This window comes from Phasianus colchicus, chromosome 14 (genome assembly GCF_987193195.1).
Source record: "Phasianus colchicus chromosome 14, bPhaCol1.hap1.1, whole genome shotgun sequence".
NCBI classification, from domain to species: domain Eukaryota; kingdom Metazoa; phylum Chordata; class Aves; order Galliformes; family Phasianidae; genus Phasianus; species Phasianus colchicus.
The window spans coordinates 15,997,893-16,011,173 of NC_143449.1; the positions used below are offsets into that span (position 1 = coordinate 15,997,893).

Genomic DNA, 13,281 nt, shown 5'->3' on the forward strand with positions numbered 1-13,281 from the left:
ACATGCATCTCTGCAGCACGGGACAACCGAGTCTGCGGCATTCAGCCGCGACAGCCCCTGCGAGCTCGTCCAGTTGTGTGAGTCTGTGCAGCTCTGAGCCACCTCCGCGCAGTTACAGCCAGGTGACTTCGCTCAGCCGCCTGTCTGCCACCCATCCAAACTGACGCTGCGACTCGGAGGGCACAGCCTGAAAACCCACTGGCTCCCCTCTGCGGGACAGAGTTTACAGACGAAGCATTTGAACTCCTCATCGCGGGCATCTGGCTGTACTTCTCTCTTTCAGAACTCGCTCTCTGAGGGCAATTCATCTCGGTTAATAGCGGGGCCACGCGGTGCGGCGTCCCCGCTCCCGGCCAACCCCGGCGTAGACGAGCGGCCATTTCTACCCGCGGCGTTGGGTTCCTCCGTCCATTTCCGCGCGCTCAGAGCGCCCGCCGCTCCCCCACCGCTCGAGGCCGCAGGGGAAGCCCCGCCCGCCGCCACGGTGCCCCGGTGAGCGCGGTCTGCGAGGGGACGGCGAGGGGACGGCGCCGTGCAGCCGCCGCGACCCGGCCCGGCCCTGCCCTGCCCACCCCCGCGGCGGCGCTGCCGGGCGGTGCGGAGCGTGCGCACTGCGCTCCCGCGTCCCCCTTCAGCCCGGCCGGCGGAGTTGTGCGTCCCGGCGGCGCTGAAGATGGCGGAGGGCGGCGGAGGCGCGCCCCCCCCCTCCTGCTCTTCCTCCTCTTCCTCCTCCTCCTTGAAGGGGCTGCGGGAGCAGATGGGTGAGAGGGGAAGGAGGGGGTTCGGGGGCGGGCTCGGGCGGTCTGAGGGCACGGAGCGGGGCCGCGGCGCGGGCTTTGTGCGGGGCCGAGGCCGGGGAGCCGCTCCCGCCCTACCGGGCCGCGCTGCCCCGGGGCTCCGGCCGTGCGGTGCCGTACGGTGCGGTGCGTGCGCCGCCCGTTGCTCGGCCGTCCCTCGGTTTGCAGCTTCTATAACGCGTTGTCCTGGCTGTGCGCCCTGGGACCCCTCCGAAGTGCAGGAGGAGGGGACAGGATGTGGCATCGCTAATCAGAGATGCGGTATTACTTTCTGTTGCTTCGTTTTTTTCTCCCCTCCTTTGTGCGCTGGGACTCTGCGCTGCTCTGGTTTTGTCCTCCCGTTTTCACGTGGCTGTTTGTTTTTAAGACCCCAAATAACTGTACTTTGCGACGTGCTGGATGCGTGCGCCAGGCGCGGTTCTGTGGCACTGCTGCACAAACAGCTTCGTGTGTGAGCGATTATAGAAGGTGAATAATCCCTCACAGTCATTCTTAAAAAAGGGTATCGTGGATTTTGATGTCTTGGTTTGATCTAAACTAACGTGGGCTCTGTGCAAGGGCGACTGTGACCCTCCCATAGTGTTTGTGCTGTGTCTGTGCGATGGCATAAAGAAGAGTGCTGGCAAAAGGTCCCAACTGCTCCATTCTTCTTCCCCGTGTTCTACGTCAGCAGTGTTACCTCATTACTCTTTTTATTTCTCTCTTGAAATTAAGACAAACTAAGCTGGTGCTTGAGTGAGATAACAGCCAGCCAGAAATGGTGCCACTCATTGCACAGACCATGTCTGCTTCATCCATATCCTCCCTGCTGGGACTGCAGAACTGTGCTCTCATGCTGCACTTCTGCAGAGGTCCTCAGGAAGAGGACACTCGTGTTTGCTGACAGCTGTCATAGCCAGGTGTAGTCCCAAAGCCAGAGGTGAGATGTTCTTTAACCAGGTTCTTTAGATATATATGCATATGTTATAATGTGCCCATCATGTTTAAAAAATAAAAACCCCTCACTACATCCTAGAAAGAATAGACTTCGATTTATTTATTTTCTCCCCTGAGGGAAATATAGGAGTCATTGAACCAGAGCCTAAACCTCAGCTTACACAGAATGCATTTGTACCACTTAGTGCTGGAAGATGAAGTCAGTGCTAATGTGAGCCGAAGCAGTGCTGCTGTGAGCATACGCTGCTGCAGTGCTGCCCCTGATTTCTCCCTCGCTATCTAGGGAGAGCAGAATGTTTAGAAATAGTCCTCACAATCCGGTGGCTGACAGTGGAATTTGTAAGATAATTGCCGCTGTGTTTGCTATTCTTTTGCAGAGTTGTGAGCAGCTTACCATAACGCTTCCAGCCAGCCTCTGCTGTTCTGTGGGAAGCTGTGTACTTGGCTGTGTCGTCTGGAGAACAAATGTCTGTACAAACAGATGTACCCTCAGTCCTTTGCCTGTGAACTTCTGGTTGGGCATTTTGTGTCTAAGACCAATAAAGACAAATAGGCAGTGCCTTGCTCAGAAACCATGTCTTCCAGACAGGGCAAAAGGGATGTGTGCTTTGTATGAGTTACCTCTTGAAATTCACACTAGTATTCACTTAAAGGAAAGGTGTTCCTTTCTCTTAGGGTCTCAGCTGTAATTAAGGTTCTGCAGGCCAAGTCACTCTTGCAGTATCAGTGTTACAACTCCTCTGCAAGAGTTTTCTGCCCCTACACATCTGCCCAATCTCATTTCATTTTGGTAGATGACAAAAAATAGAGTTTGCTTCTACAGCTAGAAGCTAGGTAGCATTGTAGCCAGTGGTGCATGAGCAGGCAGCTTCCATTAGTATATATAGAATAGTGATTACATACTATGAAGCAGCAGCCCATAAATGGCACTTTGTTACCCCGTTCTTATGATGCAAGCTATTGTTATCCATCAGGGACAAAGTGGAAGTTTGCTCAGATTCTAACAGCATAAGTACTGAGCTTGTAAAGATTGGAAAAAGGGAGATGGCCAATTACCTGTGGCTTACCTGGCAGGTGAGGTTTCCGTGAGTGGTGCAGGACATCATTTAAGCTGATGTAGCCTAGATCTATTTTATTGTTTTATCTTCATTTTCAATGGAATTCTGAGATCTCTCATCTTGTCATTTGCAGTATCTGTGATGGGGAAGAAGTGCTTGCTTTTGCCAGAGCTTGGCAGCTCAGCTGCTAGGATGTCGCTTGTGTGCTGAGTCACCATAATGCAGGTGGTTCAAAACGTACATACTTAGTATATTAAAATGCTCTTTCACTTCCTAGACCTACTCAGTCTCTTGGGAATCCTGTCTCAGGACTTGGAACAAAACCGAAGTGCCTTTCTCCAGTTGTCCTTTCTACAAACCTAAGCAGAGGTGTAATTCCCATTGCCTTTGTGGCCAAGCCCAGTTTGGTCATAAGTTGTCTGCTGCAAGAACAGCTCCGGTCGGTCTGATTGGTTGTTTTTCCCTGCCTGAATGATTCTATGGCTTTGTCCTGATCTGGAACACAGCTCCTGGTGATTTTTTCTTTTATTAAATGCATACATACAGAATTAGCACTGAGAGAATTTTAGTGGAAAAACAAATAATGATAATTACTTCCTCAAGCAAAGAGAAAGGAACACATGCAGAGGTGTCTCCAGGTAATAGTTAGCTGATAAAATGTGTCTTCAGTGCACAGAACTCATAGCAACAGCTATGGCAGTACTGGAGGACTCTTTGACAGAGTTCTGCAGCAGGTGTTAGTGAACAGATCACTGGTTGGCACCTAGAGATAATGCTTTGGGACCCAGCAGCACCCATCAGACAAGTGATGGGATGATCATCAGAGCTTCGTGTTGGAAGAGAGGAAGAATAAGCTTTCAGATGTAGATCCTCAAAAGCTTTTGGGTTTTATGGAGTAGTTGTGATTAAAGGTGGTTTTCAAAACTGTAAGGCAAGGAAATAGGTTCCCACTGGCATTGGGGATACTACTGGGAAGGGCATCTTCAGCATTTGGTTGTTGTCTGTCTTGGTGGAATCTGTACAAATGGCTCAGTCTTTAGTCTGAAACTTTTGAACTATTCAAATTTCTCTAAATACATTAAAAACATGAAATCCTCCTTTCTGTAAAGTTAAAAAAAAAAATCTTAAAAACATAGGCACATACAAAATATTTTGGGAAACAGCATTCCATTCTCTACGCTTTATGCGTTAACGTTGCAAAAGATACATTTGAATTCCATGCTTCCATTTAGATAAAGGTGTTACACAAACAATGACTTGCACGGATCACTGCTGTAACAGTGAAATAGCTACTGTGGTTTCTGCTGTCCCTAAGTACACAGCCTTAAAATGTGACTAGAATTAAGGACTGCTTTCTCTCTAGGCACTTTTGAAACAAGAAGATGGATGGGATCATTTAAATTGCTGATACACCATTATTAATTTTCAGTTATTAAAAGTGCCTGCAGTCCTGTTGTAAAAGGATGACAAAGTTCTAAGCATGCAGTTCTAATGACTTTCTGAATGTGATGTATCAGCTGACTTGCTATACTTCAGCAACAAACTCGGGACTTCACATGCCAGATCTACCACAAATGAATTAGAACTATTTAGCTCCTGATTATGTATCTTACAGCCAGGTAGTCCTTAACTCATGATATGCTTTTGATATGTTCCTGTGTGCCTGTCAGATAATTAAAACTGTTCTAGATGCTGGTAGTTAGCTTGATACCACTGGCAGTGTTCAGAATAGCTCTTCCTTTCTTCATGGTGTTTTTCTGCCTTCGTAATTCACAGGGAACTTCTAAAATACTGCTTTATGAGCATTGAACTGGCTGTTAATTCACTGACACCCTCTGCTGTTTAAATGCACTGACCTGAATCTTTGGAGGGAGCAAGGGTGCTGCAGTGGCTGTGAATAGCTTCATTTGCTGTGAGGAGTTGCATCTGCCTAGGAGAGTTAGGCAGTGGGCAGGCAGCAAACAGGAGAGCAGAAGCATTTATCTGCAAGGAAATGCTTCAAGTGAGCAAAAGCGACCAGGCTGCTCAGGGAAGAGGGAAGTAGAGGATAGGAGAAGTGAAGGCTGCGTGAAGGAAAGGAATCATAAAATATATGTGAAAACTGTTTTTTTCTTCTGTGTTAAACCCATCTCTCATTCTGTCAGGCTTGCATACACCTATATGTAAGCACATAACTTTGTGTAACCCTTCTTTTTCACAGGGAATCCACTTGGAACCATGTGAGGACTTGCTTATTATTATATTACTTCATTTCATTTAAGTGTATTAGAGTAACTAGGATATTGGAATTTCCTCTCTGCAGTGATAGGTAAATAGGGATTTCTGCTATGCCTGTGGAGACTCACAGGAGATCTCCAGTCATAGCTGATGCCATTAGCTTTAAAACTGTGTCTAAAAGCTCTTTAATAGCAATCACTCCAGGTGGATGAAAGCTTTTCTGTAGAAAGCTTGTCTAGCAAGTGGAGTTTGTAGTTGCCCACACACAGAAGCTTTGTGCTGAAATACTCTTTGCATCCAAAATGTGACTGTAATGTGTTCTGCTGGAGGATTTTACTGAGAGCACAAATATTTTAGTGCCCAGCTATTTCACTGAGAAACATAATGAGCATTCCAAACTTTCCTGTCTCTGGCTTCTCTGTGTCTAGACAGCAAGGAACCAACAGCAGTGCGTGGCTACTTGCTGCAAAGTGCAGGTGGGATTGTAATGCTTCTGTGTCCTTTATGTAGGATGTGTCAGGTCTAAAAAAGGTCACTGAGCAAATAAGCTTGGTAAGCACAATGCAATAAACAGATTAATAACTAATGCCAGGTAGAGCAGGGCAGTGATTGGAGTCACGTTAAACCTTGCAGAGAGTGGGGAGAATGTGAACTGGAGAAGCATTCCCAACTGAGAACAGAGTGTCTGCCATGACTCAGTTTCACTTCTTTCACATGGTGAGCACCAGTGTACCTGGCCAACACTGAGCCCCAGGCTGCAAAGGCTGGTCTGTCCTCCAGAGCACAGGGTGGATGTGGCTTGTCAGCCCTGTGCAAATCCTCTATGTGCATGGCCATCTCACCATGGCTGCTTGAGTTGGTGGCATCTCTTCTTCCTCTTTAAGCCTTGTGCAGGCAGGTGCTTTCCCCATTAATTAGAAGCATTACTCTGGGCTCAGCACTGTGAGTAAGGTTAAAATAACATGAGAGACAGCAGGATTCTCCATAGGAGGTATGTTCAGTGTGTATCAGTAGCATTGGAACAAAGAATGGTGCTCAGCTGGTGCTGTTTTCAGACAATGCTGTAGCACCTCTGACCACAGAAAGCTTTTGTAGGTAGCTGCCAATTCTTTTCATAGCAAATTTTGATTCCTTGGCTTGTGCTTTCATTCAGGTTCAGTTTAGGTTGTGTTTTCTTTTAGGGAAACACAGAAATCAACCCACAAATGCACCAGCAGCCTTCCTGGTGTCATGCTGGGGCTGCCTGAGCATGGTAGTGTGTCCTTGAGATTGCTTCAGTCATAGCTTTTTTAGATTTCCTTATAGAAAATAAGTAGTGTTTTGTTAAATATGGGGATTTTTGTTGTGTTTCCAGCTCTTAATCTGAGTATGGATCTTTTAAGGATAAGTCAAAACTTATATTCTTGCAGATGTGTATCAAACATTTACTTGTTTTCTTTTAGAGCTGCTAACTCATGAACTGCAAAGCAGTTGTGTCAAGCAGTTTTGCAGTGGGATCAGTATTTGTGATGAACCAAAGAAGTCATCCTAAGCTGCCTTGAGCATTGGCAAGAAAACCAGATTGTAGCAGAGAATTAGGTGTAGAAATGGGCTTAAATACTGCAATGACAAGTGTTGTGGGGGGAGACAAGCACACAAAGGTCATATCCCATGCAGGGAATAAATATAAAAAGAAAGCCTGCAGGTAGAGTAAGGGCAAGGCATCCAGGGCTCTCTGCTCTGCTAAGGCTGAGAGACAGCAGTGCTGTTTTCAGGAGATCTGTGAGTTTCCTTCCCATCTGCTGGCTGCCCAGACAGGACAGAGGGCCATCTGCCTGCCAGCTGCTGCTGGAGGAGCCGTGTCCCTGCAGCCCCAGTTGGGATGGAATTGGGGACATGAATTTAGCTTGGAGAGAAGACTGCTCTGCCCCTGTTTTACTGAGAGATTGCATCCCAGTGCTGAAGAGTAATAGTGTAAAAGCACAATCCAGTTGTGTAAACTGCTCAGTAAATGGTTTTGTGTCTGTTTGTCTTAACCTGTGTTAATTAATGAGTGAAAATCAGCTTAAAGGGAAATGCACAGAAATTTCAGCCTTGAATCCAAACTTCCTTCTGTGTTTCTGAAAGCGTTTGGGGAAATCATGAGCAGAATTGGGATCTGAGGAGTGGTTCTGAAAAGGATCTCTAGGACGTGGGAAAAAAAGGTTGGAACTCAGTGATCTTTAAGGTCCCTGCCAACCTAAGCCATTCTATGGCGAGAGTCCCTTCAGGACAGCAGTGGCATCTTGCAGGTTGACACGGTCCACTGTAAAATCAGAAGTGTTTGCTGAGAAGTCTGCATTCGTTCCACTCCGTGCCTTGCTTATTGGCTTCTTGGTGCCTGCTTTAAACTTTTGGATATGTATTTAGACTCATAATGCTGCTTAACTTTGAGAAGATCCGTGTGAATGCAGAGGCAGTGCAGGCACCAGCGAGGTGTGCTAAGAACAGCAGTACCCCGTGTGGCCTTCAGAGCTGCAGCAGCAGCCAGGAGTGTTAACCCAGTGCAAGGATAGAAATAGAAACCAAGCTGTATTTTTAGCAGCATCTCCTCAGGGCATGTTGGAAACCTCATCAGTGAGGGAAGTGGCACCGTGCTGTGAGTGGGGCTGCGGGGTGGGCAGGGAGCTGCACACCTGGCCCATGGCCCTGGGTAACACCAGGTCTGGGCACTGCGCTTGCTTTCAGTCATACAGGATGCTGCCCTGCATAACAAACACTGTAACTGACACACAGAATGCTTTGGCTGAGTATTTCTAGGCTGTCTTTTTCCCCCCTCTGTGTCCTTTGCAGGCTGTTTCTGTAACCTACTTTCCTGTTCTATAGAATCTCTGGTAATTTCTGCAACCTGAATTATATTTTTAAGATGAACTGATTGCCTTGCAGATATGACACATTTTTAAAAGCTGCCTTCTAATCATAAATATCATCCAAATGTTTGCATTTCATTTTTTCAATGAATAAACTTAATCACATATAAAAATAAACACTCCATAATGGCTGCTTTGTTCATCAAGATTTCTGTTAATAAAATACTGATGAAGTAAGATGAATTTTATACCTCTTTAAATTACAACATGCTTCTTCCTGTAACTTTCATATAGAAATTTGCATGTTTAAAGTGTTGGGGAGTACAATAAAATCCCTCTGTCAGTCCTCACTAAACTTGGTTGCTAGCCTCAGAAATGCATTGGGTGCAATTGAGGAAGACTTTTGTTTGGGGCTGCAATGAAAAATGAATTCAAGACATGGCAACAGCTGCAGGTGACAATTTAGGGTTGCTGAATAAGCATTGTAATCAGCATTTATCGCTGACATCACATGGGATTAAACACTTGGAGGTGATTGTTCTTGGCCGTGACCTTAGGAGGGATTATTACTGTGGCAGAACAAGTTGTCATGGCAATACATGAAGGGAAAGAGGCTCTTCCTTCCTCCCTTGCTGTCTGTATTCCCCTATTGAAGAAGGAAAGCCTGAGATCCTTGGCAAAGTTTTGGTTTTTACTTATTACTTTTAATATAACACCAAATTCTACTATTCATTCTTCGTGTTATGGTTACTTTCATGGATTCTGTGATGATAATGACAACGTGTCACTAAAATTGTAGAATGGCTCATGTTGGAGGGACCTTGGGGATCATCAGGTTCCAACCCCGTGCCACAGTCAGGGCTGCCAGCCTCTAAATGAAGCAGTAGATGAGGCTGCCCATGGCCCCAGGCAACGTGACCAGGGATGGGGCATCCACAACCTCTCTGGGCAGTCTGTTCCAGCACCTCACTGCCCTCTCAGTGAAAAACTTGCCCCTGACATTTAATCTAAATCTTCCTTCTTCTAGTTTAAAACCATTCCCCGTTGTCGTATTGCTATCTACCCTATCACAGTCTACTGTTTTACTGCTGTAAGGGCTTTCTCTGCAGCACTTCACCTTCATACCCTGAACGGGGACAATGTGAAAACTGGATACCGAAATAAAGCAAATCTGTGAAAAGTGATACAGCAAAAAGCATCCCTGACTTCCGAATGGCTTTTGTTATTTGGTGAAACTGATACAGCTGGCATTTTATTTCTGTGTGATTAACTGGGAGCTGTAGCCCTGCAGTTCTCTGTACACGTGTTGGTACCGCAGTAAGGTGAATTGGTCTCTCCACAATTGCCCATATTACAATTTTGGAGTCTAATTTATAATTAAAATTTATTTTGGGGGACCCAATTTCCCCAAGTTGTACACTGTAAGCATTCCTTAATATCTTACTTTAATACCACTAACCCTCTTTCTGTTTTGCGTCATGAGATAATGAAAGATGCTCAGAAACTTTTCCCTGCCTGGGTCTCATCAGAATATTACTCTACCACTGCCAACAGTCTGTCATATATTTGTTTCATCCTGCCAATACGTGAGTGATAGGAAAGAATTTTTATTAAGTCAGACTCGTGACTCTACTAAATATTTTTCCCCGATAAAAATTCACTATTAAGTAAGTTAGATTTTCCTTGAAACTGTTTTTCCTACACATTCTAAAGCATAAGCTTTTGTCTCTGCTCCTCTTGCAAATAAAAGCTGTGCTACCTCCAAAATCTCTTTGGAAAGGCTAAGAGATCAGCAGTCTCAATTTAGTTATTTAATAAAAAGATCTGCAACCTCAAATAGGATTTGATGCATTTATTTTATGTATTTGATGAGTCTTGGTTTTAGAGATTGTCTTCATATGGAATGTTTGTTTCCTGCAGTTGCTGCAGCCCAAGCCATAGCAGATGAAAGAAGAAGCCAAAGTGGTGTCAGCCCTATTGCAGTCCAGACCTCAATTAACATAAAGACAGCAACTAAACCAGGTATAATTATTGGTCCTTGTTCTTCATGAAGTGTTGGGCTCATAGGGAGAGTTACTGGGGAGGACAGGAACACAAAACTTCCCTTAAAGAAGTTTGATGCCATTTCCTTGGGAGATCAGAGCATAATGTCCCTTGTTAGATGGGTCACAGTCATTGAAGGTATGGTTCTAGTGACAGCTTTTGGTTTATGGCTTTCAGAGTTCGACTGGTAAAGTTGCTTATCGTTCTTGCAGGGTGTCACAATGAAGATGAATGCATTCCTAGTGTTCTGGGATGCTTACCAGTTCACTTCTGGCTCAGATTCAAGTGTTTGTAACTGCAAAGACAGGGGCAGTCTTGGTTCTGCTTAGCCTGCAAAGTAGCTGTCCTGCAGCACTTTGAATTTGGCATGATGCCCAGATAGAATTTTCCTAGATTCCTGTATTTCTTGATAGTAGGAATTAATACGTTCAAGAGTAAGGATCAGAGCTGAATTTGGAACAAGTACATGTTCTCACAGCACGTCTGATGTCTGTTCAGACCTTCTATTGACTGTACACAGTGGCCTTTTAATCTGCTGTATACTTTCTGCTGCACTCATTAAAAATATAGGATTGACTGGAGTAAGGGAATGGAAAGAGGGAAAAGGAGGGTATTCAGCTTCTTCTGAATTTTCCATTTGAGCGCTTTAACCTCTGTATAAAGTGTGCAGTGCTTTGCTGGTGAGTTTCTCTCTGAGAATGTTCTATAAACTTTTCAGTTGGAAAGGCTCAGAGTATTTAGACTTCAGTGTTCAAAATAACTGACGATTACATGTCTTCAATTTTTCTTTTGACAGTGATAGATGGTTCCACTCTAAGAACAGAAGAAAGGCAAAGACTGGCCAGGGAGCGCAGAGAGGAGCGGGAAAAGCAAAATGGTATTTTCATGTACAACCTTAAATTATAATTTCTGAAAATCTTTGTGATAAAATAATAATTTATTTTCTTACTCTTTGTTCAGTCACTTATTTTTCAGCTTGCTGGGGACAAACAACATCTGCCCATGGTATTGTTTCATTGACCATCGGTGAACCCGAAAGGAGAAGTATTAGAGTTGAGAGGAAAATATTCCAGAGATTTGTGGCTTCTTGAAGCTGTATGTCATTTCTGACATTCAGTTTTCTGGAGACCACCAGGCAAAATTAGCTGCCTTCGTATTCACGGTGTCAACAAAAACACTTCTGAAACAATAACCTTTAGCTTAGAACCACTGCCTGAAAACTGAGGTTTGGGAAACACTGATTCAGAGAAAACCAAAAAGAATATAGCTACTTGAATGGCTTGATTGCCTTGAACACTGCTTTTCTTGTTTCCTAGCACACTGAAAAGATTCCTGGATTGAAGTGACAGCAGTATCTGCTTTATCTCAGCTAAGAAACTGAGACTTAAAGTATAAAACTTTCACCCAGCTTTATGTTGCTTTTGGTGTGAATCTCAGTTTATATACATGCAGCAAGAGATAAAAGGTTCCCTGTATGGCCTGCAGTCCTTACTCTCAGTCTCCCAGCTGCTGCTTAACGTATGTGCAAAGACACACAGGAGTGGGAACAGAGAGAAAATAGCACCAGGACATATGTAAATTTAGAAGTAGTTTGGGAGCCTTGTATGTAGGTAGTACAAATGCATTGTTAATGTAATCATCTGGTTTCTTGGCTCATTTCATCTGTCTAGCCAAAGCAAATACCTTTGCTGTGTATTCAACCGCTGGCTTTTTGTCCGAGGAGCTGAAGCTTCCTGCTAAACAGCTGTGGAGAATAGCAATATTATTTTGATCTCAGATGCAGTATATCTGCAGGGTTTTCCTATCTTGTCACTCAATGCTTTACATCTTTTTGTTATATCTTATTTTAAAAAAATGAGAGAGAATTTCAAAATACAAAAATTCCACCCTTTGATACTCAGTTACTACTGATGTCGAGAAAGGTGTGTGTATAATACAGGTTATATACATATCCTGACTTTCCTGTCTGGACTCTGAAGTGTAATAGCAGAAAATGTTCAAATTCATTGCCATCATGTGGACAGAATTAAAGGTATCTCTGTCATCATGTGCATTGTCATCCAGCACTGCTAGCTAATCTCGGTGTATGTTTTAACTTTAAGGGGTGATAATTTTGCCTGGTGGTAGTTTTGCTTGGTAGTCTTTTGCCTGTAATCTATGTTGTGATATCAATGAGTAATTAAGTTTGATTTCAATTTTCTCTTTTCAGCTGCTAAAGAGTCACAAATCCTTGAAAAGGAGAGAAAAGCAAAACTCCAGTATGAAAAACAGTTAGAAGAAAGGCAGAGAAAGCTAAAAGAACAAAAGCAAAAAGACGAACAACGGAGGGCAGCTGTAGAAGAAAAGAGAAAACAAAAAATAGAAGAGGAAAAGGTATCATGCTTTGAAATTCTTTAGTAATGAAAGGGTTGATTGTCAGAAGCAGTGAGACAGCAATAAAAGCATAACACACACACACATGCTTTTATAAGCCAGCTGTGAGAACTTGCAGTGGGTCACTGATGAAGAGGGTGTAAGCCTGGCTGGGTGTCCTCTGGGAGTCCAGCTGTTGTTACACTGTTCTAGGAATTGGGGTGTTGTTTTTTTGATGTTTTTTTTTTACCTCTTTTGTCTGGCAGTGTTTTACTGGTGTTTCATTCTCTTCAATCAGCTTCTGGGTGTGTTCAGATTGATATTCCATTAGAACTTCATGGAATAGTTTACATTTTTGAAGAATAAACAGTAATGTTTGGGGTGGGCCTTGACCACAGCCCAGTGTGGTATTATCTTTTCAAGCAACTGCTTTAAGTATGTAACATGCATTATGCTTTATGAGGTATGCTTCAAGCCTACAGTACATTTATTCATGACATTTAGAGGATGGTGGGTGTGTTTTAAATAGGCATGGTGATAAGTGATGGCAGGACTAGCTGATGAGTGTTTGTTTGGGTTAACCTTGTCTTGTACTTGGTCCTTGGAAGATGATGGTCTTGTACATCTTGTACACAGTTATACATCTGGCAGTAAGAAAATAGTGTGCACTTGACCTGCAACCTCTCTTTCAACTAAAAAGTGAAAACAGATCTTGACATTTGGACTCTGACATTAGAAAATAATTGCTTTTAAATAAACTATCTTAAGGCAGTATTTGTCAGCAAGATCTCATCTGCACTTGTAATTCAGCAGATAGAAGGGCATCAGAAAATACACAGTCTGCCACATTCTTGGATACTTTAGCCAAGTCTCATTTAGTTAATCACCTTCTTTAGATAATGAAAGGAAACACAATCACAGGCACTGGAAAAATTAGTTCTCTGTCTCAGCTAGACTTGACAGTTAGGCGTGGCTAGAGTTGAGATACCTGTCTTAAAACAATTAATTATTCTGTACAGCTGTGCAACTGGTTACATTGATATCTTGAGT

At 43.9% G+C, this 13,281-nt stretch overlaps 1 protein-coding gene and 1 long non-coding RNA gene across 13 annotated transcripts in view; both read left to right on the top strand.

The window, feature by feature from the left end:
- Positions 1 to 588: 588 nt before the first annotated feature.
- Positions 589 to 13,281, top strand: part of MAP7D3 (MAP7 domain containing 3) — a 35,746-nt gene continuing 23,053 nt past the window's right edge. For 5 of the 12 annotated variants that reach the window (XM_031594247.2, XM_031594251.2, XM_031594255.2 and 2 more), the window contains exons 1-4: positions 590 to 761; positions 9,757 to 9,858; positions 10,676 to 10,756; positions 12,089 to 12,252. In XM_031594247.2, the coding sequence (XP_031450107.2) occupies positions 674 to 761; positions 9,757 to 9,858; positions 10,676 to 10,756; positions 12,089 to 12,252 (435 nt within the window). In that variant the 5' untranslated portion in view covers positions 590 to 673. Of the gene's footprint in view, positions 762 to 9,756; positions 9,859 to 10,675; positions 10,757 to 12,088; positions 12,253 to 13,281 lie in introns of all 12 variants that reach the window. The other 7 variants (XM_090150326.1, XM_090150324.1, XM_031594256.2 and 4 more) reach the window with 4 other exon arrangements.
- Positions 778 to 9,724, top strand: LOC149916040 (uncharacterized). The gene is made up of 3 exons (XR_016471137.1): positions 778 to 1,058; positions 1,165 to 1,265; positions 2,111 to 9,724. It is a non-coding gene; the product is annotated as an uncharacterized LOC149916040 (long non-coding RNA).